The following is a 26,596-nucleotide window of genomic DNA, read 5'->3' on the forward strand; positions in this document are numbered from 1 at the left end:
GGAACACATGAGAACAACTGAACCCTCTTAATAGTCACAATTCTTTCTCAAAGGTTTTTTTCTGGGGATCTAGTACAAATTTCTAGGTCAAGCAGTAAGAGAATAGAGGGAAGATGAATCTAATAGAGCCAAAACTCTTGTTAAATCTGCTTAATACAAAAAGGTTAGAAGGGCTACAATGCATTTGAAGATCTCCTAACTATAGAAGGACATATATGTTAGTGTAAAGTTATATTATATGATGAATAATTTGAAAAGAAAGAACTATGTATTTTATATGTTTTCTAACAATACACCTGAGTTCAGCCTTCAACAATTGCTAAGTTATGTAAAAATATCTGTAATACTGCAACTATCAGACAAAACTTCCCTCATGAAATAACAAACGACTTGTGCTTTTTGAAAAATGCTTGACAATTTGCTGAAAAATAATTGTGTCTGGACATGTTCAGAAGAGGAAGCAACACTTTCCACAGTTTGATATCCTCAGACGTGTTACATACTTATTACATACATAGGAAAAACAATCCTTCAGAAGTAGACTCAACAATGCATCAAAGAAAGAGACATACATACAAAAAATATACTAAATATATTGGTATAAAGATGGTGCGAGTACAAGAGTTCCTGACTTTTCTATCCTCAAGACAGAAAAACCAAACAAATTTCCTCAGAATGTTAAAACAAACCCAAAACACACGCCCCCAACACCGCCACAACTTACATATGTACCAGAACCCAAATAACACAGAATAACTTCCTGATAATGAACAAAGATGTGCCATTTGCCTCACCTGAGATGCAGGAGGAGACGATAAATCTGATTTTAGTTCCTTTAACGTCTGCAGTAAAGATGCTACAGCTTCATCATTTGATACATACCAGTCGCTAACTGTTCTGTTAAAAAGAAATACTTGCTCAGTGTGGTTGATTTCTAGTAATCTCATATTACAGTTAGCATACATTCTTCCTCCCCACTGAAATATCTTAAGTTTTGATGCTGTTCTCATTTACTATCTATCACACAAAATACAATGATGAATGCACACAAATCAGTAATTTTTATTAAATAGAGGAATTTCTAAATAGTGATGAACAAGAATTTATTCAGAAATCTGTATTTTATACCAATCTGAAGTTCTACCATGCAAATTCAGGTCGCAGCAAAATTTTACTGGTATTTTACTTTGCTGCCAAAGAAACAAAAAAATTATCCTGATGACCAACTTTTCCCTTTTGTGCTCAATGGACCCCGCCCCCTTCCCCCAAATTCCAAACCTGCAGCTGCCTTGATTAAGCTGTTTTCTGACTACTCTCCAATCAGAATTTGTTAATTAACAAATTAGTTAATTAACTAATTAGTTAGAAAGCTCTTTCCAACTCCCAGTTTTTCTTTTCGGAGTTGTTCTTTTTCTGAACGGTTACTTCCTGGATCTGGTTCACAAGCAGGCACGAAAGGTTTTTACAGGAATGGCTGCTGTGTGATGACAATCTTTTAAACACAGTCTGCTAGCACCATGAAATCATGGTTTCACACCAGGTAGGTCTTGTAAGCAAAGGAAATGATATACGACCCATTTTCCTCAGCTGATGGCTGTCAGCTATGATCTGTACAAGTTCAGAAGCTGTATGGAGAGAAAAGTACTGTTTTATAAACAGTATTTAATTTACTTACTTATCTACCGTTTTACACATTAACTCAATGAGGTGTGCAGCTACAAAAAGCAACTGTTGTCTTATCCTCTCCAGCTGTTGCTTCTGCTGCTGCTGCTGCAAGTTGCATTTTCCAGTTTCTTTTGTCATGGGCTCTTTGGCATTTTGATCTTTGTCTGATGTACACAACAGTCCTCGCTGACTGCTTTGAGATGGAGGACTTCTTTCTGTTTCCTTTAAGATTGCCACAATTTCCTGCATCTCTTTAATTCTTTGTTCATCCCTCTGGTGTTGCAGTTCCAAGTTTTGCTATTTGAACAGAAGTAGTAGTAATAAATTGCCACTTGTACATACACACATACACATCAATACGTATGTAGATACAGATATGCAGACCAGATAGAAAAGCACCACACCAATCTAACACATCCACATCTCAGTGTTTCTTAAGCCATAAACTATTTACAGGGGAAGACTTATACTATTGCACTCCAAGGCTACCAGGAAGCCATTTAACAACTATAGAATGGGCATTTTCTCCATCCATTTCCTGACTTTGTGACTGACAAGTCTTCAGAGTCTACAAAACCTGCCTGTTCCTCTAATGGAATTGAAGGAGCTGAGAAACAAGGGTGAAACTTAGTTTCGTTACCTATTATGTTTAAACCACACTCAAGGTCTTCTCCATTTGCTAACAAGGGGCAATCCCCAACATAGACCTAAACCCAGAAAACATTTGAAAAATGCAGACAGCTTGTTTAAAGCATTTTTTAGAACACTTTGTTAGAGGGAAGGAAACATTTTAATTAGAGGACACTATCTACTGAGTTAATTCCCACTTCATGGCTAGTTCAACCCAAGGAAACACTCTTGCAAGTCCTCCTGAGCTTTCTGCCAGCCCTCCTCTTTCTCCATTTCTGTTTGTTGCTGCTGCCTCTGCTCTCTCTACTCTTAATTTTATCTTGCATTGTTTTGAAGAGCAAACGCAATTGTTCCCACTTAGCTTTCAGCTTTGCCTCTCTTTCCTTCTGGGCCTCCAGGGAATGGGTTACCTCTTGCTTTTGACTCTGAAGAGACTCCAGTGTCACTCGGAGTTTGTTACTGATCTCTTTCTCCACCTGTGTTTCTTCGCAACACATCTGTACTTCAGCCTCTGGCTGCCTTTTGGAACGAATGGCTTTCTGGTGTGTTTTCTCAATAATAGCAGCTAGTTCTGCCTTTTGGGATCTCTCTTCCTCCAGCTGGGCTTGGAGCTCTCGGATAAAGGCCTGTTCTAGCAACAACTCCCTACGCTGACAAGAAGCATCCTCCTTAGCTTGCATGCTCAACCGTTCTGTCAAAACACGTTCATGATTCAAGGAATTTAAGAGCTCCAAAGAACGATTTCTCTCAGCATCCAAGCTTTTCTGTAGCTCCAACACTTTGTCGTGTTCTTGAGACAATAACGCTTCACAGCGGGAATATTCGATCCGAAGTTCCTTGCGGAGATTGTCATTTATTATTTGTTCATGCTCTAGGGATACAGACAGCTTGCTATTCTGCACCATCTGCAAATCCAAGGCAGCCTGTAAATCCTGCACAACAGGAGAAACATGTAGTAATATTCTAGCATAAGCACTCATTTGTGGGGTACTCTGGCATTCAATAATTTTCAAAATTCTGTTTTATTCAATGAGAAATTCAAGATTGAGCTAGAATAGTTTAAGTATTAAAGAAACAATAATTTAAAAATAAAAGTTTAATTCTCTAATTAGGAGTGCCAGAAGCATGCTCTTTACAGTCATGATATCAATTAACAAAACCAAGGGTCTTAATTTGAGAATATCTTGTGGTACATTATTTTTTCTTCAATCATTAAGATCCTCAGTGAGAATTTTTTTTTTTTTTTTTTTTTTTACATCATCCAATCATATTAAATGGTATCTGAAGCAGAAATAACCTGAATTGATTAATAAAAAAAAAAAAAGCCACCAAAAAACAATCACCTAAGCAGTAAGACTATCTGTAAATCCTTTTGGTTTCACAGCCCATCTATTTAAAGAATGCAGCACAGACTGATGACAATAACCTATTCTCAGCTCAATTTTGTTAGCCAGTGCATTCTCATCATTCTCCTTTCAGAAAGTAAATGAAGAGGCAGCCCCACAATGCTTTCAGAAGCATTCAGAACAAACCCCTGCTGCAGTTCTGGCAGGGGTTTCTGCCCTCTGTCCCCAAGCAGCACCATACCTCTGATTACACAGGAAGCTAGGTGAGATGGCTAAGTGGTAGACATATAGCACAAACTGGTACCATCAGCTTTCTGTAGTACTTGTCCAAGGGAGAATTTGGGAATGCAGGACTGCAGCTGCACCACCTGAGAATGATTTCATCTCTTGCACAGCTTTATCTGGGACACGGCACTTTCGCTTTACTTTTGACTAAGATGGTCCCTGTGTTCCCTGCAAGAGCAGCCCTTTTACAAGATACATATGGAGCTAACATGCTCCACAATAAGGGCAGGAAAAAAGCCAAACCACCAAAAAAAAAAAAAAAACAACAAAACATACACACTTAAATAATTACCAGAAGAATAACATAAATGAGACTGCAGGCCATAAAGAAACTGTCAGAAGACTTCAGCTTTGGTTTCTAATTATACAAAAGATATACATTAAGAAGACGGGAACAAGAAGATAATAATGTCTTTTACAAGAATCATTTCTATCACAGTATCAACGGGAAAGCCAGTCATTTGTTTCCCGCTCTATTCAAAAAACAGGGTACAGAAACAGAAAAAAGAAAAAAGATTGCTCAATCTCAAAAAAGTTAAATTGGAAAGGTTTCAGTTACTTTCTACCGAGCATTGTATTATTAGTTGGTTTTCTCTAATCTCAGTCACACACTGCACATCCTCACAGCACACTTGCTCTGTAACAAAGTCTGTCTCTCTCTGTACAGCAACAGGCAGTACAAAACTGACCTTGAGAAAGTGAAAGTATAAGGATCTGAAAACATTAAGAAGATGTCATAGAGATGCATCCAACTTTTGCTTATTTCCATAGGTGCTGTTAAAAATGATAACTGAAAGCTTTAATTCTGTGGGGGAAAAATGCCATGCACATTAGGTACAAGCAAGCTTTTTTTTTTGTAAACCGTCATTGAATAAAAACACTGGATATGAAATAGTACAAAAATAACTCGTTAGATCACTTCTCTTGGTGGATGAGGTTAAGATGTTGGGCATTACCTCCAAGGCCTTTTTCTTTTCATCTTCTGCTTTCTTATGCTGAAGCTGTTGTTCCTCAAGCAAAACTCGCAGCTCTGTTTCTGTCAGACGTTCATTCTGCAACTCTTGCAAAGCAGCTGTCAAATCCTTCTCTTTGCTTTCCAATTCAAAACTGAAAAGATCAAAATGACACTTCTGTGTATGTTCAGAACAAAATATCCTTCTCTAGTGATGCAAGTCAGACACTTTGAATTACTTTTTGTGATCTGACCTACAGATTTACTTCCCTAAGAGGGCCTCTTATAGGGTCAGTTCCAAGTCACAAATATTTAGCATCTGAAGACAGTTTCTCTCCCTGCAAGCAAAGCTAAAACTACTCCTATCAAGTAACTATTAAGAGATACAGATAAATAATCTACCTTGGTGAAACAAAATGTGTGTCCTGTGAAAGGAAAGAAAACCACTGGCATACACTAGGAATAAGAAGGCGGAAGAAAAAACTATAAACAGAACACAACAAAATGACAGGCAGACAAAAGTGCCAAGGCAGAAGACCAAGACAAAAGCAGCAGGAAAGCAAAGACGCATTAGATTTGCATGGCAAGGTTTTGGTGGTGGGGGCTGCAGGAGTGCCCTCTGTGAGCAAAGCCCAGCACTATTCCATGTCAGATCACAGCTCCAGCTACTTCAAAAGGGACCTGCTGCTGGCCAGACCCAAACCATGAGTGATGCTGGGTGTGCCTCTGGGGCAGATTCAAGAAAGAGAAAAGTGCAGCAGGAGGTCTGGGGGAGCTGCCGCCCGTGAGGCCCCGTGTTGGAGCAGTGTGCTATTGAGGGATGGGCCCTGTGGTACCGAGCAGTGCTGGAGCAGTGCTTGGAGAGCTGCAGATGAAGGGAAGCCCATGCAGGATCAGCAGGGGAAGATCAATCTAGGGAAGGGACAGAGGAAGGGACTGACCACGGGGAAGCAGCAGATGAAGAAGTGTTAGGGTCTGACTGCAGCCTCCATTCCCCTGCAATACTTTGGGAGGAAGAGGTAGAGAAATGCGGATGGGGGAAGGCGTTTTAAGTTTACTTTTAGTTTCCACTGCTCAAGTCTGTTAGCAGTAGGCACTATGCTACATTATTCTTTCTTACACCGAGTCTGTTTAGACTGTAAGTGGTGAGGGATCTGCCTGTTCTTGTCTCAACCCACCAGCTTTTTTTAATCGTACTTTCTCTACCTATTCTGTTGAGGGCAGAGAATAAGAGTGTAATGTGGTGGAGCTGATCTACCCGGTGGTGTTAAACCCCCACAGAAGTACAGGAGGGACAGACACAAGGCTCTCCTCTACTATGCCCATGCTTTGACTGTTTAGAAGGTTGAGGAAGTGGTAGAGAAAGTAAATACGTAAATTTGAAGAATGAAAAACTAACATAAATATGAAAAGTAACAAAGGTGTATTTATGGATTCTGGGAGTATAAAGCTTTTTCAGACTTGGTAATAAATTTAAATTAACAAACTGTACTTCTCACCGGAGCTTGCTTATTTCCCTCTGATGCTCTTCTAGGGATTTTTGCAGCCTTTCATTCTCTTGCTTACGTTCATATAGATCTGACTTCAGGGTTGATACTGCTGCTTTTTCTTGATTCAAGAGTTCACATGTTTCAGAGGCTCTCTTCTGCTCCTCAGACAGTGTGCTATGCAGGTCACTTACAATGCATTTTTCCTGCTGAAGCTTATATTCTAATAATTCAACTAGGATAAGAAAACATGAACAGTTACTCATATTACAGAGACTTTGACAGTATGTTTACCAGTCATACTGGTTCAACTGCAGAAAAAGGAGCTGCATTAAAGTATTCTTGACTGGAGAATTCATTTATTTTCAAATATGACATGAATAAGCAGAAAGATGTACATATATGCTATAGCTTTGCTGCTAGTGGACAAGTGAAAAATAATGTAAAAGCTGTATCAGAGAAAATGAGCTACCACAATGTACTGCAAATCACTCGTTACTAATAGATTCTGCAACTCACTAAGAAAAAGCATGTACATATTTTATATTACCTGGGTTCTTTTGAAACTTTTCGTTTTTCACAGATTTTTCTTAATCACTTACATTCAGAGTATGAAGAAAAGGACTGCTTCTTAAAATAGCAGGAATCGTAAAAGTGCAGTAATTAAACTGAAAAACTGTTTACCACCAGCTTCTTTGCAAAACAGTATGCATTTTTTTCCTTTTATCTGCTAGGCAAAAACAAAAAAGGAAGAACTGACACAGAAAAGCAGAAGACAAGAGCTTGACAATTATTACCTTTCCTTCGAAGCTGGTGTTCTTGTTTGCTCCCATGATCTTCTACATTAGTAAGAGTTTCCTGCAGCTGCTGCAGTTTCTCCTGGTTCTGAAGATGCGTCATGCGCAGCTGAGCTCGAAGCTCCTGTATCTCAGAGAGCAAATTGTTCCGGTCTGAGGAGAAAAGGTGCTCCACAACCATCTGCCTTTGCTCCTCCTAAAAAACAACCAAGTCCTGTTAAATCTACTAGAGTCTATTCTTATTTCCTTGTACAAAGATAAATTCCAGAGAACCCCTCACATGTACAACTCTTACGCAGAGAGGCAAATGCAAATGACCAAGTTCATACATCATTTTAATTCAATAAGTTTAATGTTAACTAACAGAAGACCCAACATTACTAGCTTCCAAATAGCATAATAGTCAGTAATAATAGTTTATGTACTGAAGCTGAAAACTAATTATAATGATGAAAAAATCCCAAACAGATATGGAGTTAGCTCAGGATACACTCCTTGCAAGCTCCAGATAGAATTATTTTATCAAGCATTTCCTTTTCCCAATCCCAGCCTGTTGGTCACTGCTTTTTTGCTGGCTTCTAGGTAAAAAATCAATAGCTTTATAACACAAGACACAAGTGTTTGAGAAAACGGTGCCAAAACACAGATTATAAAAGCCTCATGATCCCACACAATCTAGATTAATGCATACAGAGCATCATTTAACAAGAACATTAATAAACCTTTAACATAATGATAGTATCCTTGTCCAGATCTCATCTCAAAATTCAGTATGAGGGAATCGAAGTGATTTAGGAGCATAACACAAAGAGGCTTTTTTAACTTGTTTCATTACTTATACCAGTTTCTGCAACTTCATCACCAAACCCAGGATTGGAGAAGTGAAACTCCAGGCCAATTTGCAACATGTTTCTCTCTTCTCAAACATACTCTGTACTTCCAGAAGTTCTCCTCTCCAATCAGTAGCAAAATCTGGATGTTCCTGTGTTGGTTTTTATTAAACAAACAAAGAAACACAACAACAAAAACAAAACCACCTATATGATCTCTCTCTAACCTACTCTTTGATGTCATTACTGAGTCATTACTACTAATTTAAGGAGATCCAAGGCATTTGAGAGTCCTGTTCAAGCCTGAGTCCTCTGCTCCTGCTACACATATGTATATGCATGTAATAGTATACACATACACAATGTATACATATACCCACATATATACATACCAAAAAAGTCAAACATTTTATAAAGGGTGGAAGCCATCTTTCTTGTCTTACCTTATCTCCTCTGTCTGCTACCTTGCTAAGGTGATCTTTCAGAGACTGTATAGCATTCAGCAAGGCCAAGCCTTCTTTTTGCCATCCCTCCATCACTGCTCTGGTTTGATGAACATTTTTCAGTTCCCTAAAACCAAAGGAATGTTCTGACAAAGCCAATATCTTGTGACTCTCCTCATACACCAACTTCAGCACAGTCTGAGAAAGAAAGATGACAATGCTACATATTAGGAAATAGGCATCATGATCTTGACAGCACATGAGTAGGGTGCAGTAGAAATAAGCAACAAAAGTAAGAAGGTTGTCCTAGGTTGTAGTATCAGTAAAGGCATGCAGTTCTGTTCCACTACTTAATGTGCCCAGTAAAATCAGAATACACTTACACACACTTACGTAACATCCTCTGGTAACTGCTGACTAACTCCTAATAACTGAGATCAGTGTTGTTAAAGTACAAATGCTGAAGCACAAACAGCATAGACCAGTGTATCTATTGCAGTGCGTGCCACCATGCAAACACATAACTAAGCCAAAGGACTGTACTTGATCTTGGTTCTTTCCCAAGTACTTACTCATAGGAAAATTACCCATGTTCTATCAAGTCATGTCACACTATATGCCAGTGATACCAGAAAACTAAATTATGCATTTAGACAACCTTCGCTTGATCTAGCAGATTACACAGAAATAACATCTCCCAAAATAATCAGTCTTAATGTACACAGTGAACTCTGTTTTCCCTAAATCTGTCAAGCAAAATCATCTCTTTTAAATAAATTTCCTGTTCACAAGCAATTATCCGATGCACAGATGTCTCATTTCAGGAAAAGTCACTAGAGATTTTAGTCATTTTCTACTTACATGTAACCAAAAATACCTCAGTCTCAACACAGCGCTGTTTCTTTTTGCTATTCACTTCACCACCACAGTATTTTTCCTTAATTACTGATATATTTTCTTTGCACTTTTTTGAAAAACTTAACTTTAATCAACCTGAGTTGCCTTTCCGTGTCTGAAATCAAAATAATTAGTACTTCAAGAGGTTATGTTTCACATACAACCCTTTAGCAAGCATTAACAATGGAAACACACCAAATTGTTCATACTAAACATTCAGTACTGGACTGTGCACTCAGATTTTCCAGTAATAATTTAAACTGTTTCAGTTGCTTTCATGGATCAAAACTCTGTTTTTCAGATCTTCCTTTATACACTGAGTAAGCTGAAGGTGTCTGTTAGACATCTGGGGAAGCAGCACTTACTACTGTGTTAAAAGTGTACTACTTCTCCTTTAATATCACTCACATTTCTTCAAGTACTATTGCATTTGAACTCCCTGTAGCCTACCTCAATTTTAAGTTAAAGCCATTACAGAAAGTTTACAGTGCAAATGTAGCAGCTAACACTATTTTATATCAGCATTTCATTTCTGCTGTTTCTATTTTAATTCCCTAATATGCTTACATTATTTACATATTACCTTCAATTGTGGTGAAAGTGTTTCCTTTTCTCTCACTGATTCTGTATCTGGAAACATGCCACAGTACCGCAGATAAGCCATGAAATTAGCATTTGACTGGTCTGATGTTTGTTTAGCTGCCAAATTTGATCTGGTACCTAGAGAAAGAGACAGTTCCCCCACCCCAGGGATTACAAATAGAAAGAGAACTTGAAACCAGCATAACTGCACAAGACAGCCACTTAAACAAGCTAAAAGGTCATAAGCAGCCTATGGCCACAGTGATGTTGTTAAGTCAGGACTCGCTAAACTCCCATATCTCATTTCTAGCATGTACAAATAAAAGCAAGTACAAGTAAAAGCAGGTTTCTACCAGCTTGAATATACAACACCTCCGAACCAACTAAGAAAAGGATAGCTTTCAAATGAAAGATGCACAGTAAAAGAAAATTGGGGATAGAGGAAATGGTATACTTCTATACCAGTTATCAGAAGGTAAAAGGAATAAACAAAAGTTAAACTCACTGCTGTCACATCCATTGCTCATCACGTCTATGGCAGATGCTCCCGATCTTATGTCATCTTGCAAATCAGATGAAGTTAGATTATCTGTTTCTCTCATCTGCTTGGAATTAGTTTTTCAATTAATTTACTTTTTCTGAAATCAGTCACTTTTTCTATATTTACAGTAACTTTATTGTTGATATTGAATTTAGCAAATGCCTACTTGATTTCAAAGTTAGTTACAGCAAATATGAACAGCAAATCACCTCTGGTACTCCTCAAAAGCCTTTTCACCTGAATTTTTCTCCTTTTCAGTACTCTTAACAAATGGAATGGCCTTTGAAAGAGAAGCATTTTTTATTTAGTCTCAGCTGATTTGTAATTTAAAGAGAAACACAGTAATAATTTCTTTCTAGATATGCTCTAGCTGTAGCAGAACGCAAGTAGAAATACATTTTACAATTTGCAAGAACACAACTTTTTCAGCACAAAAGGATACTTTAAACTGCACAGTACATGATGAAATACGCAAATCACGGAAAGATGATAAAGCTCTACTGAAACACATTCAGTTTGTCTGCAGGGGTACAGCAGTGGCCTTAAGATTAAGGATACCTCATGAGGAGGTTCCCAAAATGCCAAATGTGACACAACATCTCTTATTCTGTCAGCATCCAAAAGATTCATCCTTTTCCAATAAAACAGGCTTAAGCTTATCTTCAATATATTATTGTAATCACAGTACAGTCCGCTTCCGTCCAACCTGTTTGGTTTTTTTTTGGTTGGTTTTTTGTTTTGTTTTGTTTTTGAATTTTTGAAAACCAGGTTCCCAGCTCCTCTGACTGAACGGCCCTTTGCACTACCACACCAAGAGCCATGCTAACGTCCACATAGCCAACAAACGTTCAGTCCTCTATCAGAAAAATATGTTTCTCTTAGCTCCAGAAATGAATGTAAGTTGTCTATCTCTGAGAAGAGCTCTTCTGTGCAGATACACTTATTCCCTCATTTTAAAACCCTTTGAACTCTCTGCGAAAGTTACCCGCCAATGGAGAACTATTACCATAGTACTCAATTTACTGTCAGAAAGTTGTACAGTATTCAGCTCAGTTACCTACTTACACATGAAGCACTGTCACAGTTTTACCAGTTACTTCCACAAAGCCTCACCAGAAAATACCAAGGTCTGCAGAGGCCTCTCAACAAGACTTCTAAGAACACAGGAGCAATATTTGTATTTTTACCACTATTGTATCAACAGCATAAAGATTATAAGACACTCAGCATGCTGTGACCATCTTATTGCTCAATTTTAGATTTTGGAATACTATTTCCACTTACTATGAGCTGTGGTAGACAATTGTTTAAGTACAGTCCAGAATTTGCTCTGGTGTCTGACAGTGAGAAAGAAGCTAATAACAGTACATCCAGAGCAAGCCTGTACAGGGTCTCAATGTATAGATTTGTACTATTTAGAGCCAATGGCTCAGCACTGATCTAGGAGGACAAAACTAAGCAGCCTTGTGTCATTAGAAGGAAATCAGACACAAAATACTACTTACCAAAATCTTCTCCATATCTTGGTCATCAACAGAGTAGGTACTTCCACTGGAAACTGGAGATTTTACATCTGCTCTGTCTGCTGCTTCCTCACTGCCGTTTTCATAAAGGTAGGGAAACCCCAACAAAACAGAATTATCACCCTGCAGGGATGACCTACTGTGCACCATTTCAAGACCTGTACTTTCAGCTTCTGAAAAGGGTGTCAGATTAAGCACTGGTTGAAGGTCCATGCTTATATCTTGCTTTCTCATAATCTCAGGAGAATCCCATGAAGTCACATCCACAATGAAATCCTGGAAGTTTTTAAGAGTACCTTCAGAACAGCCTTCATTCACACTGTTTTTTGGAGAATTGGGAGTTTGACGGGGAGGCTTTTTCAAAGTTTGCTCTTCAGAGCTGTTGATCATGTCCAATTTTCGCATTGTGATATTTTCTTCTGATTGCTTAACCTGAGATTGTTTATTTGTATCATGAGCAGTACAGTCAAACAAAGCAACATTTTCCTGCAATGAGATAACATGTTAATTGTTCAATGGAATTTAAATATGACTTTAGAAATGTAAAACACCCACCTAAAAATTCCTCTCTATTAATCAAATCTATGATGATTTCTAGATTTTATATAAAAATGATCCCAAACTTCAGTTTACATACCAGCTAACCTGGCTTTTTTAAACAGGCAAATCATTAGTGGAGTAAAAAAATTCTATACAGAAAGAAATGTACCTATTTCAGCAGAGCTGACTTTTGCATCACACAAGAAAAAGGATATTTTTTGTAGCTGTGTAGATAATCTTCCTACTTAAAAAAAAAAAAATAGAAAAACAACACGTTTTTATTTCTAACTAGAAAAATCTCTTGAATTACCTTAAGACTTAATTTCTGACCCAGGACACCGGAAAAAAAGTTGGGAAGAGTAGTTCTATGGATGGCTCCTGTACCTGCCATATCAATTCAGAAGAAACTAGGAACTATCTCCTTTCTGCTACTCTTCCACCTTTCATGTTAATGTATTTCTTAATTTTCACTGCTTCCACTTTTGAACCTAAGATTAACTGTAAGGTGTTTCTTTGCTCCTCTAAGAACACTGCATTTCTTTGCGTCACATCCACTGCTACACAAAGGCTCTTCAGTGTTAACATCTTGAACCAGCTTTAATTCACTGTTCAGGAGTAAGTAAAAAACGGCTTAATTCCACGTGGGCTTTCTGATTAAGCAATGATCATTTCATTTTCTCTTAAGTGGTTCAGCATCACATCCCAAATGACATTTACCTAATTCATATTAGAACAAAAGCACCACCTAAATACTGTTGTTTTCCCACTTCTCCAGCTTTCAGCTATCTAGCCTGAATAGTTGATAAATCAAGCACTGTAATTTTCCTCATTCTAGGATGATCCAGGCCCACATGAACAGGTCTATGATAACACATGCTTGAAGACAACTCATTTGCTTACTTTCATTCAATGTATTCTCCAACTTCAATGACCACCTCTCTTCAGCCTTCCCTATTACTAGTAACACTTAAACATGGAAATATACATGCTGGCATACATACAAGTACTTCAACATTTGAGAAACCAAGTTTCTACTTCAAATCTACTTTAAATCATTTAATTTCCCTCAGAGTTCCAGCATACTTTTATATCTTCTACAGTTCTACCAGTTCTCCCTTCACTGAATCCTAACAGATTCCTAATTCAGAACTGAGCTCTTACTGATGAAGTGCCATCTTTACAATTAAATCCTCTTTGTTCTGCGAATTATTTGCAGACTTTAATGCTCCCTGCATTGAATCCAAAAGAAAAAAAGACCACCTTGAGCAGTTTCCATACTCATAATACGTATCTTTCCTACATTCAAATTGTATTTACACCATGATTTTAAAGTTGTGCATGCACCTCACACTGCATCACAAACAAAACAAAGACTGTTTAAACTTGAATAAGGTATTCTAGCAATACAAATTTGTAACAAGTAATCGTTACTAACATGAGATCAAGCAATTGTACTCCTACTCTGCACAGAAAAAAGGCAGTATTGCTACAAGTGATTTCCACTAGAAAGCAGTAGCTCACGGAGGTCAGTTATCAGCTTCTACTGTGTAGCTATTGCAACTTGAAAGAGAGTAATCATAGAATGGCCTGGGTTGAAAAGGACCACAGTGCTCATCTAGTTTCAATCCCCTGCTATGTGCAGGGTCACCAACCAGCAGACCAGGCTGCCCAGAGCCCCATCCAGCCTGGCCTTGAATGCCTCCAGGGATGGGGCATCCACAGCCTCCTTGGGCAGCCTGTTCCAGTGCCTCACCACCCTCTGGTTGAAAAACTTCCTCCTAATATCTAACCTTGAGAGCTCAGTAAGAACTGTAGACACTGCCATCAAACCAGAGATTGATGCATTACTTTCATAAAAAGAGGGTCAAATATCACACCAGTTTGGTGTTTTTGTTTTAATAAAAAAATACTGGACATTAAAATAAATTTTGTTACCTATATACATGAACTACAGTATAAATGTTATGAGGGCTGCTTTGAAAGTAACGCCTCCTATTTCATGATGTTGGCCCACAATAAAAGAGGCAGATGGTGGTGGCATGGCAGTAGAGGTTGAGCCTCCCACCAGTAGTCCATTCCATACTGTTGCTGACAGATGGTTGCAAAGCAGCCCTCTGACAAAATGGCATCTGACATGGAATTACGGATGAAGCAAAGGGGTGGAAATAATTCCTCCATGAGGAAAAAATGGCACGTACTGACATTCATTGACACTTGCTGAATGTTTGTGAAGACCAAACTGTGGATGCGAACACGGTGAGGCAGCGGTGGTGGTGTTTCAGCAGTGATGACAGTGGGTCACCGCCGCTGGTGCATATTTTTATGAGTGTGGCATGCAGACTCTTGTTCATCACTGGTGAAAATGCATAGCTAATGGTTGTGGCTACAGTGAAAAAACAGCATGGTTCAGAGTAAATAAAGGTTCCTAATAAAATTATCTCTCTCTAGTCACTGCCAGAGAAACTGCAAAAACAGACTCTTAAACTGACTAAATATAGCCATTTTTATACCACATTATTCATCTTCACTCTTTCTTAGAATCTTTTGTAGTACAGGCCATTGAATCAGCTTTTTTATTTCTACTACTACAGCACCGAAAAAGACAAACTATAAGGCTTTATGAAACACATAAAATTAGCTTACTGAAAACAAAGTCAGGACACTATAAAATAAAAAAAATCACATACCAGATTATCAGGTGGGGAAGCAAATGACTGATCAACATGTATTTCCAGTGCTTCCAATTCCTCCATTCCCTTCTTAAGGACTTCCTTCGGCTTGTACAATTCCAACTGTGAAATAAGTTCATCTCTTTCCAAACGTAAGGCTTCAAGCTCTTTTGTGTATATCTTGATTTGATCTTTCAATTTTGTCATGTTACCTTCCAATTCATCAGTTTCTCTCTGATTAGATACTTCTTTCTGATTCATTGCTTGCACATGTAAATCAAGTCTAGAAACTTCAAACTCATGACTACAAACATCTTGAGCCTGACTCGCATCTTTCTTTTTCAACTCGGTTTCAAGTTCTGATGCCTGTTTTGTTAAGTATTGCAGTGCAACCTCATCAGCTTCTCTTTGATCTGCCACTGCTGTCTTTACCTGCTTATCTTTTTCAAGAATACTCAGTTCCCTCTCTTTCACACTATCTTCGAGTTCCTGAACACAAGAAGCAGCAATCCTTGCTTCAAATTCTCTCTGAGAAATATGTGTTTGGAGAAGGCTGTACTCTTCCTGAAGTGCACTGTACTGTAATCTCAGAGTGTTTACCTCTGCAAAGTGCTGCCTTGATGATTCCTGTAAGTTTTGGCATTTTTTCTCTAAAATTTCCACTTCCATTTTGAACTGTGTTTCTTTCTCTTCCAGCTGCTGCTGCAGGTCTTTTCTAGCAGCCGAGGCAAACTCTAGCTCTTCCTCAAGTTCCTTCACCTTGGAAAGTAGCAATGCATTTCTTCCACCTAGATCAGTGTCACCCTGACAATCTATCAATCCCTTCTTCAACTCCTTCTGCAGGTTTTCCACTGACTTTTCCAATCCAAATTGAAAAATGTCACCTTGGTTGTCACTAACTTCATGACATACTGGTCCAAATTGTGCCAGCTCCTTTTGGAGCTTCTCAATTACTCCGTGAAGTTGCTCTACCTCTTCATCTTTGTCTTTACTCAGCCGTTCCTGGTCCCCACGAAAGTGCTCAATAACAGACCTGAGTTCTTCAATTTCAGATTTTTGGTCTTCCACAACCTGAACAAAAGGATAAGGTTGAAATGTTAAAGTATGTAGGCAGAATTACTATTGCACGTAGAATTCAAATCTATTATTTCTTTCTTTAAATTGCATAGGCATTAAATCATAAATGTAACAGCAGGAAGAATTTATAGATTTCAGGTGGATAGCTATGCAGAATACTCTCTACTTCCTTAAGAGAATTACCAAGAGGCTTCATTTGCAATACGACAACACTGTTCATTGCAGGGGAGTTGGACTAGATGACCTCCAAGGATCCCTTCCAACTCAAATGATACTATGATTCTATGATCTCCTCAAGCATGATCAAGCAATGAACTAGTAAATATTCTTACTTTATTCTCGAGGGTATTCACTAGCTCAAATTTCAGTCTTCTCAGCTGTTCATTCAGGTGATCTATTTCTTGATTCTTTTCTTTAAGTAGAGCTTGTGGGAAGGACAGAGCTGACGAATCATTTACATCCAAGACCTGATTTTGCTTTACATGAAGATTTGTTAGATCCTAATGAGAAAAACATTAACCTCATCAGAAAAGTCTGTTTATCTCACAGCCTAGTGGCAGAAGGAAATTATAGGCTGTACTTAAATGTTCTCCTCCTTACTGTATTGTAAATTTAAGAAAACAAGGACAACTAGTTTATTTGGGTTTGTACCGCTGGATTAAATTGCCACACTGGTTCTTAACTTACAAGGTGAAACAAAAACTAATGACTGACAATCAACCAGTTTTACATCTTAAAATATTTGCTATGGCCATAGATGTCAGGTATGCACACAAAACAGCGCAGATCATAATTTATTAGGGTCAGAGAAAAAGCTAAGCTTCCTAAGTCAAATTAATACAGAAGATATTATCATAAGCAAAGCATGAATCTACAGCATTTGAGTCATTCTAGGATATCTTTTGCCAAGAGAATATTGCATTTGTGTTGCAACAGAAACAAACAAAATGCGTGTTTATCACAATATGAGCTGAAGACCACAATACTTACAAAAACATGTCTCTCACGTTTTAGCTGGTGAACACTAAAGCTAAGAAAGCCTACCTTCAATTGCGCGTTCTCTAGCTGAAGCTGGTTGATGGTGAAAGTGCTAAGATTTTTTTGCACCTCTAGCTGCAATTTCAGCTGTAATATCTCCTCATTTTTACTGGTCAATTTATCCTTATGTTGTTCTAGGTGGTCTAACAAGCTTGCAATCTAGAAGTGAAGAAAATGGATAGTTTTAATAATTTCTGAAATTTAAGCATAAAACAAAGTTTCACTCTTTGCTATACTTACTGAAAGTTGTTTCAGTAGACACAGTTTGAATTTTCCCTAATCAGCTGACATTAATAAAATATCTGAGACACACAAAGAATAAGAAACTAGTACTCCAGCTCCTCATCTGGGTAGCAAATCCCTTCAACGGTGATTTTATTTTCTTTAAAAAAAAAATCAAAAATAAAACTGCTCATGAAAGATGTGTTAATATATGTTCTGAACAATCCAGGCTTGACCATTGATGTTAGTTTGAGATAAAATGCTTAATAAAAAAATTAAGTGTTAGCATTTGATGTTTAATGTTATCACAAGCAGTTACAAACAGTATTCTTCTATTAAGAGGCAGAAAGAAACACCACAGCACTAATCCCAGTACACAGCTATCAAAAAAACATCTAAGCATTGAATACTCACGCAGCCTCTCATCACAGGAGAGGTGCTTCAGCCCTCTGATCATCTTAGAGGCCCTCATCTGGACGCATTCCAACAGCTCCATATCTTTCTTGTGCTGGGGGCCTCAAACTCCAGGTTGGGCTCACAAAGGCTGAGTAGAGACAAGCAATCACCTCCCTTGCCCTGCTGGCCACTCCTCTTTTGAAGCAGCCCAGGACCAAGTTAGCCTTCAGGGCTGAAAATGTATGCTCCTTATTTATGTTAAGTTTTTCATTCACCAGAACTCCTAAGTCTTTCCTCAACAGGGCTCTCTGTGAGTTCTTCTCCAGGTCTGTACACGTATCTAGGATTGCCCCAACCCAAACAGAACACCTTGCAGTTGGCCTTGCTGAACTTCATTAGGTTCGTACTGGCTCACCTTTCAAGTCTGTCAAGGTCCCTTTGCATGGCATCCCTACATTCTATCATACCAACTGCACCACTCAGACTGGTGTTTTCTGCAAAATTGTGAGGCTGAATATTACCTGATATTATCTGAATACACAGCATAAGTATGTGGGGGGGAGTAGGTGGGTGTGTATGCACCTTCATGCGTACATTCAAGAACTTAATCCAAGGCTTAAACTCTCAGTTACAAGTTTGCAGAAAATGATTCTAGAACTACATGAGTGATCCAAAGTCTACAGGACAATACTGAAACTGAACAGATTACCTCTCCTTCTTTCCTCTCAAGTGATTCGTGTTCTGCCTGTAGCTGTTCCTTCAGCCCTTGGTCAGAAGTGCCTTCCATAGGTACTCCATGCCTGACTTCATCCAATTTAGATTGCAGGGCAGAGATCTGAATCAAATTGTTGTACTGCTGCTGTTGCAATGCTTCTTTATCCTGCAAAGTAACTTTTATGTTAGTGTTGATTGTAGTCAATATACAGACCTAATCAAACAGAATAATCCTGCCAGAATACGTCTTCATGCCTGAAAAGCTCCAATGCAAGAACAAAGATACTTAATTCCAACGTTCTACAAAGGTATAGGAATGCAAAACTATAACAAGTGTGCTAAAAACATTCAAATCTAAGTTAGGCCTCTGAAAATTTAGCACACAGTCATAATGGTATACTTTTTCAATCATACACTGTTCCGTATGGTTAATACTCTAAACATCTTCTTTAGCCATATCCAATTTGATTATGTTACCATATGTTACTAAGCTAAGCCTAAGAGGTGAAGATTTAATTAAAATTAAGTGGTAGAGGGTAGATCAAACACCACCTACAAATATATCACATAACATCAGGATATGAAGCACCAGCACTACATTTCTGTCAGATTGTACATTTCTGTCAGATTCTCAAGCTATCATGTTTTTGCTTTTTTCTTTATTTTTAAAGCTTTTCCTTCAGTTCCCTCTGTGGCTCTCACAATCCTTCTCAGGATCTGGGTCAGTTCAAGAAGGAAATTCTTGATGTCGTCCAGTCTCCAGTCAGCAGTCCTTTAGTAGAAAGCCATTCTGAAATAGTATCAATGGAGACATCTCCCCCATCCACAAAGCACACAGGAAGAAAAGGGAAACTACAGGGAGACAGCCAGCTGGGGTGCAACGCTGTGTCATCCTCACTTAATTTCTCTTGCAGGATAAAGCAAGAAATCACAAAGTTATCACCTACACTTTTGAGTAGGAAAGCACCTACCAGAGAAATATTTGTTTGCCCGGAAGGGTAAAACAAAAACTTCTCTTATCATCATGTGGAACTTATGGTATTCAGCAGCCTCTCAGGAATCCTGCTGACAGACATGACTAAACAGACCACAGCAAAACCCGAGTAACACTGGTGCCTATCTTTTAACTTTCACATCAACCACAAGCAAGATATTATCCACACCATTCCAAAGCTTCTGATCGCTGAATAAAAGCCCCCAGTGACAACATGAAAATCCAGATGGATTACAACAGAACCAGGCCGCTTCCTCTCAGATGTTCCTGCATTTAGTACACAGCAGAGCTATGTGTGTGCCATACTATTCCCAGAGCTCTGCACACAGGAGACATTAACGTTCTCCCGTTGCTATGTTCTAAGGTCTTGACAGTGAACCAGCAACAGCAGGCAGCAACCCAGGCAAAAATCATAGCTTTATGTGCTTCACCATCATTATAAGAGATGCTTCTGGGTGCCCATATAGATAAAGGGTCTTTGCCTGATACCAAAACACATAGGCTAGCAGGCTCCTTAAGGGAGCAAAAGGAAGAGCTTACAACCTACTATGGCCCAACTTCTCAAAGCACAATCCTAAGAAAAAGCATCACTGTTACATATCAACGACTTGAACAACAGAAAGGAACTGAACAAGGAAAGAACAAGGAATATGTAACTCTATGCATGTGATGACAGGACAGTTAGTTCCAATAAATGTGAGTTAAGTCACCATTCTTCATAAAAAATTATACTGCCCCATATTAGAAATTGGTCTTTCCAGGCCTATTTCTCAGTAGCACTAGTCTCTATTATCTATACTGCGTATATTTTTGTATGTTGGCATTGTGGAGGCAGTGAAAATCCATAGCTGCCATTCATATTGAGTGTATTTTTACCAAAAAAATCTTGTGACATACAAGCACACTTAGAGCTTATTTGTCACTTACGTGATGCACAAAACTGCTTAGTGATGAGGTATCACAATAAGTACATTTGGTAAATCCAGTGGTGTAACTTTGTTTAAAATTAAAGAAATGATTTCTCGAAAAATTTAAATTTGGCTTGTTTAGGATTTTTAGAGAACGACCAGTTTACTGGGTTATTCAGAGATCTAAAAGATGGCTTTAATTCACATAAACAAGGAAAACCTATTCGACAAAGTGCCAGGGGTTCAGATACAAGAGCAAATTGAAACAACGGCATTGTAGTCCCCATTTACTTCAAGGCAAAGTATACGGAAAGCTAAGAGACAAAGCTTTTGCACGTTTGTATAAAATCACAGAACAGTTGAGGTTGGGAAAGGTCTCTAGAGCTTTCTGCTCTGAACCCTAGCTCAAAGCAGAACAAACTTGTCTCTGGTCAGGTACTTGGCCAGCCAAATTCTAGATATCTGAAAGTCAGAGAAACCACTGCCACTCTGAATTCCTCTTTCAGCACAGACTGCCCCCAGTTTTCCTCCATTGTTTAGTTGGAATTTCCCCTGCATCTCTTCCTCCTTTCAAGCGCACCTCTAAGTCTGCCTATACTTTCTATAACCTCATAGTATGGTTGCAGGGATCTATATGACCTTCACAAAGCTAAACACATACTGTTCAGCTTTCCCTCATAAATCATGTGCTCCAGCCCTTTAACCACCTTATCTTGATGGTACTCTATTGAACTTGCTCCACTCTGTTGATGCCTTTGTTGTACAGAGAAATCTAAAACAGTTCTCCAGATACCATCTATTTGGCAATAGTGAGATTGCAATAGTAGTACTTACTGAACCGAGACCAACCAGTCTATATCATACGTAACTGAAGTTAAAAATAGTGAACAAAGTATTTTTATTATAAAATAAATAATGGAAGCAATATTTAAAGAATAATCAATGAAAAAGTGAATTTAGTTTAGATCATGCTACTCTGAAATCTTCAAACTTGACATACACATGAACAGTACTTAACCAAGGAAAATTGCTGGAAGGAAAAATATATTTATTATAATAAGACAGGAAAGGTTACTCAGATGCTTAGCGGAAAGGCAAGAGTTTTGATAAATTGAATATAATTCAATTACTTAAGCTGTGATTAAATCTGAGGTAGCAATATAAAACACAACAGTTTTGGGAGCAGGGCAAATTGATCTGGCTCCAGAGACAGAGCAAGGAGAGCTACTGATTAAGCATATATAATTTTAGCACGGTTACTTACTAAATACCCACCATACTTTACAGTCAGTAATACTATCGCTAAGGATCTTCCAGAGAAACAAGAGTTTTGATCCGTGCAAACATGACAGTTGACAATATAATAATGTCATAAAGTCCATAAAGCCAGAGTTTGTTTAAAATTGTGGCTGTAATAGCTGCCTTTAACACAATAGTCTCTCACCCCTTGATGCAAGAGATAGCCTCCAAGAACACTGACAAAGTTATTGACAGCTCCCATGAAGACAATGTCTGAATAATGCCTATCCTAGTTAAGTATTTAAAAATTACCTGTTTTAATTCAGTTTCTACTTTCTTCATTTTTTGAAGTTGTTGTTGCAAGTAGTTTACAGTCTTTGAGACTTCAGTACTGCTGTGCTCCAGTTCTTGTACTTGTGCCACCAGTTTTTCAATCTCTTTATCACGAGCTGTAATTTCTTGATGTTTTTGTTCCTTTTCTAATAACAGCTTATTGTAATCATCCACCTTCTGTTTTACTTCTGCTTGTAAAGATTCTACCTATACAGAAATCACATTATACTGACACTCAGGTAACATAAGAAGCTTCCAGTTGGAACCAGAAGGATTTTAACGCTAAGCAGGCAGAATATTGCTATGGATTAAACTAGTAATTAGACAATAGATAAATCAGAGATGGAAAAAGGATGAAAAAGTAACTTCCTGATATTTTGCTTTCTGAATGGAGAGGCTCTCAAATACAAATTTGATTACTCTCATTTAGCATTTATAGTAGTCTAACAAATGTTGCATAGAATTATACTCTGAAGGCCCAGTGGTCATCAACAAGGACCTTATTTGCTGTATTTATGTATTAAGATTAAAAAAACCTCAGTATTACATGGATTATTACTAATAACATTGGATGTATTTCTGTAACCTCAGAACTAATTTTTATTACTTCAGTGAATTCCAGTTTAAAGGAAAATACCAAGAATTGAAAAATAAATATGTAACTTCATCAGTGCCTCCCATGCAGAGACATTCACCATAGTCAATAGAGAACTAGCACTCCTTTACTAAAAGGTGCTTAAATATACAAAGGATGACAACTTGCACTTTCGCTCAGTAAGATCCAATCATGCACAGAGTCTCAGGAAAACTCATTCATCCCCATAACTAATGCGAAGGCAGGGCTAGAAGCATTGGTGGGTGACAGGCAGGAAAGAACTGAGTGTGACAGACTATATCATATCTGATAAAGTCATCAAGGACACGGAAAGCATGCCCAGAAGCAAAAGCAATGGAAGATCTACCGAAAGAGAATTTTTTGGTCAACACCATTATAAAACAAAAGCTTTGTTCAAGAAGTGACTGAATTTATAGAAGTTTCATTACTGTATTATAAAATAAAAATACTTCATAGTAATATAGAACTTCGTATCTGTTGTACAGATGGTACTAAAGCAGAACACTCTCTAGTAAAATACAGAGGAACACAAACAATTTAATCAATAAACAGAGCATCAGAGACTAGTTAATACCTAAAGTGATTATTGTTACATTTTCACTTGCTTACAGACCTTTAATTATATATGTGCCCATACAGAAGAATCTGGATAGATGTAGATATCCGTACCTCCATCTCAAGCCCTCCCTGTGCTATCAGTAAATCAACAAGTGTCAAACACAAAATAGGCCATGCAGAAAAGTGTTTAGGTATAGAAAAGACTTTTAAATGTCCAATACATTCTACTGCAGTAAGATTTTGCCAAAAGTCATCAGAACCCCAGACACCACAACACTTTACATATGAAATTTATATTTTCAAATACCACCCCACTAGAAAGCTAGTGCTGCAATCCTGTAGATCAGAAAATACTTTCACAGCCTTCAACCCCATGGCAAACAATCACATGATAGCTCCAAGCTATCATGTCAGCACTTCATTCCCCAAATAATTCCACTCACATATACCTTGAGTGCATAGAATAGCAAACAGAATAACCATGAATTTGTTCTTATTGCTACATGCAGAAATTAAAAGCTCAAATGAACTGCTTCAGTGCAATAAGTAATTATTGCTATTATAGCGTTGTTAAATGGCTGTGTAGGAACTGTCTAAATCCTGATGCACATACTGTACAGATATATACACTTTACTTTCACTTGCTTAGTCACTTCCCTTGTGCCTTTTTCCATTTAAGATTTTATTCCTTTTCGAAAGAAGTTGTAAATGTTACACCAAATAATATTAAACTTTCCTTTACTTCCCCTTTACTAAGCCACTTAACAGTCTGACAGACTTTGAATTCTGTGAATCACAAAAAGGCTTTGGTTGAAAGGGACCTCAAAGATCATCTAGTTCCAACCCCCTGCCATGGACTGGTTGTCCCCACCACAGGATCAGGCTGCCCAGGGCCCATTCAACCTGCCCTCATGCACCTGTAGGAACGGGGCACCCACAGCACCCTGGATGGCAGTGCCAGGGCCTCACTGCTCTCTGAGTGATTTTCCTCCTAACGTCTGACACAAATCTCCCGTCAGTTAAAAACCATTCCCACTTGTCTTATCACATTAAATCACACTCTCTCCTTTTAAGTACTGAAAGTACTGAAAGTCCCCAGTTTTCTCCATGCAAAACAAGCCCAGCTCCCTCAGCCCATCTTCATAAGTGGTTGTTGATCATTTTTGTTGCTCTTCTCTGGACCTGCTCTAATAGGTCCACTTCTTTCTTGTGCAGGGGGCCCTAGAGCTAGATACAGCACTCATCCAAAAAAAAAAAAAAAAAAAAAAAAAAAAAAAAAAAAAAAAAAAAAAAAAGGTACTTATAGACAAGAAATTAAAATGATAAAATGAAAGCAGTTTCCTACCCCTGAAAAAATCATGTCATTCTAAAACATGTATCTCTGAGTCAAACTGAAGCAGGCTTGACATATGAAGAAGAGAAAAAAGCAAAAGCGTATCTAATTAAGTAGAAAGGTTTGAAAGAAGAGGAAAGATAGGTTAAAGAGATGTTCATGCTGTTTTCCATACCTGTAGAATCAAGTCATAGTTCTGTATAATGTTCATTTATGAAAAAAGGAAGAAAAAAAAAAGTTAATTTTTGAAACCAAGTATCAAATCAATGAGTATACGAACAAAAGGACTGATTTATAAACTTAAAATAGGACAAGCCAGAGGGACGAAGAATATCTTTTATGACAACTAGTGTAGTTGCATAAATACAACAAGTCTGGAACCCAGAAGCCTTTCCTCAGTTGTCCTTTGTAGAGTAATACCTGTGTTCTCCAGAGTTAATTTAAATCAGATGCATGAACTGTGAAGCTTCACTGTAGTTCATGTGTTCAAATAAAACACTTCTTTCTAAGTAATGCAAGTACTCTCACACTGAAGTCCTTAAAGTCACCAAAGAGGATACAGTTTTTGGTATTTAATTCCTTTGGCCATTAAACATGATTTTACTCACCCCATGTTCCCTGGGCTTTCCCAAAGTCTGTAACTTAGCTGAAAGTTTTAATTGTTCATCCAGCTTTTTAATTTCTTGCTGAAAATCATCACGTTCATGTTCTCTTTCTATAGCTTGTTCCTATCAACCCAGAAATAAGTAAAATACTTTTTAGAAACTTTTAATTTCATTAAATTATTGAGTAAAAGAAATTTTTTTGTTGTTTCATTGATAGGATTTTTTTTTTTTTTTTTTTTTTTTTTTTCAAAGCTGTGAAGAAGCCATGCTCACTTACAAGTAACAAAAAACTTCAGTAGTCCTGAAAGCTTAGATAAAGTTACAGGGAAAGACAAAGAAAAACAATTTAACTCCAATGTACATACAAGTTACCATCAGCAATTAATAAAAAGAAAATATATATGTATATGTCTAGTACTACTGAAAAACAATCTTGTTTTCAATCCTCCTTTTTTAATTCTAATCTTTTTCAAGACTAGAATACAACAGACTTATCTTTTGAAGAAAACAACATGCATTGTATTGTAGGGACGACTGCAATCACAAACTAGGAGTAGTATTTATCACCTAAAAGCCATGAGAATATAGACTGCTTACATCCATGAATTGTCGCTGGTTTTTAAGCTGTTTTTCAAGGACTTCAATTTGCTGCTTTAACTCAGCAGCCTCCATCAATTGTTTAGTCAGGTCTTGATTACTGTGCAGCTGTTCTTCCAGTTCCATCTCAAGAACTTTCATTTGGGAGCGTAAGTTGGAATGGTCCTTTTCTGCTTGGCACTCAAGTTCCAATTTCTCCTTTGCTAAAATCTCTACTTCCTTGAGAAGACCTGAACAAGAACAAAAAACAGCAGTGTTATCAGCATAGGGTACAAAGATGAACCTGAGTTTCTAAGACCAAATTCAGGTACTTTAGACAGCAATAAAACCAAACTGGCCATCTCAGGAGATGAGGATTTCTGTTTGTTTAAAGACTCAAAACAAAGCGTCAGACACCTGACTGCCACTGTATCTTCAGAAACCATTTCCATTAAAACTGCCTTACCTAACCAGGATCCATTCAAACTCCCTCTCTCAGTCTCTCCCCCCTCAGCCCCAGTTCAACACCCCTCCTGCCCCAGAGGTTCTTTTCCATGCACACAGGATCCTCACTCCTTCCAGTTCACTCCATTTCAGATGTTCTCTATACACAAGTTTAAGATCCACACACTGATTTCAGCCAGCCACTCTCTCAAACCTGGGGAAAAAAAATGGTACATGTTTATGCTATGGAGACTGCAAAAGAAAGACCATAAACATGAAAATGTGCAAAGCTCAATACCAGTTAAGTTACCACAAACTGATTTACGCCTAAGAACTGCTCTGTCAGCCTGCTGGAT

The 26,596-nt window shown here is 38.0% G+C and overlaps 1 protein-coding gene across 1 annotated transcript in view; it reads right to left on the reverse strand.

Annotated features, from left to right (window-relative positions):
- The window catches only part of PCNT (pericentrin), a gene marked incomplete at both ends in the record, with an annotated part of 92,714 nt that overhangs the window by 11,458 nt on the left and 54,660 nt on the right, over positions 1-26,596 (reverse strand). Inside the window, 18 exons of the mRNA XM_079539331.1 lie at positions 795-897; positions 1,676-1,962; positions 2,706-3,227; positions 4,883-5,033; positions 6,378-6,600; positions 7,163-7,358; positions 8,436-8,633; positions 9,916-10,052; positions 10,420-10,519; positions 11,961-12,464; positions 15,206-16,258; positions 16,597-16,764; positions 17,309-17,461; positions 18,630-18,800; positions 22,088-22,315; positions 24,791-24,811; positions 25,224-25,343; positions 25,818-26,047. Coding sequence (XP_079395457.1) covers positions 795-897; positions 1,676-1,962; positions 2,706-3,227; positions 4,883-5,033; positions 6,378-6,600; positions 7,163-7,358; positions 8,436-8,633; positions 9,916-10,052; positions 10,420-10,519; positions 11,961-12,464; positions 15,206-16,258; positions 16,597-16,764; positions 17,309-17,461; positions 18,630-18,800; positions 22,088-22,315; positions 24,791-24,811; positions 25,224-25,343; positions 25,818-26,047 — 4,565 coding nt within the window. The remainder of the gene's footprint in view (positions 1-794; positions 898-1,675; positions 1,963-2,705; positions 3,228-4,882; positions 5,034-6,377; positions 6,601-7,162; positions 7,359-8,435; positions 8,634-9,915; positions 10,053-10,419; positions 10,520-11,960; positions 12,465-15,205; positions 16,259-16,596; positions 16,765-17,308; positions 17,462-18,629; positions 18,801-22,087; positions 22,316-24,790; positions 24,812-25,223; positions 25,344-25,817; positions 26,048-26,596) is intronic.

This window comes from Tetrao urogallus (assembly GCF_951394365.1).
Source record: "Tetrao urogallus genome assembly, chromosome: 8".
Lineage (NCBI taxonomy): Eukaryota > Metazoa > Chordata > Aves > Galliformes > Phasianidae > Tetrao > Tetrao urogallus.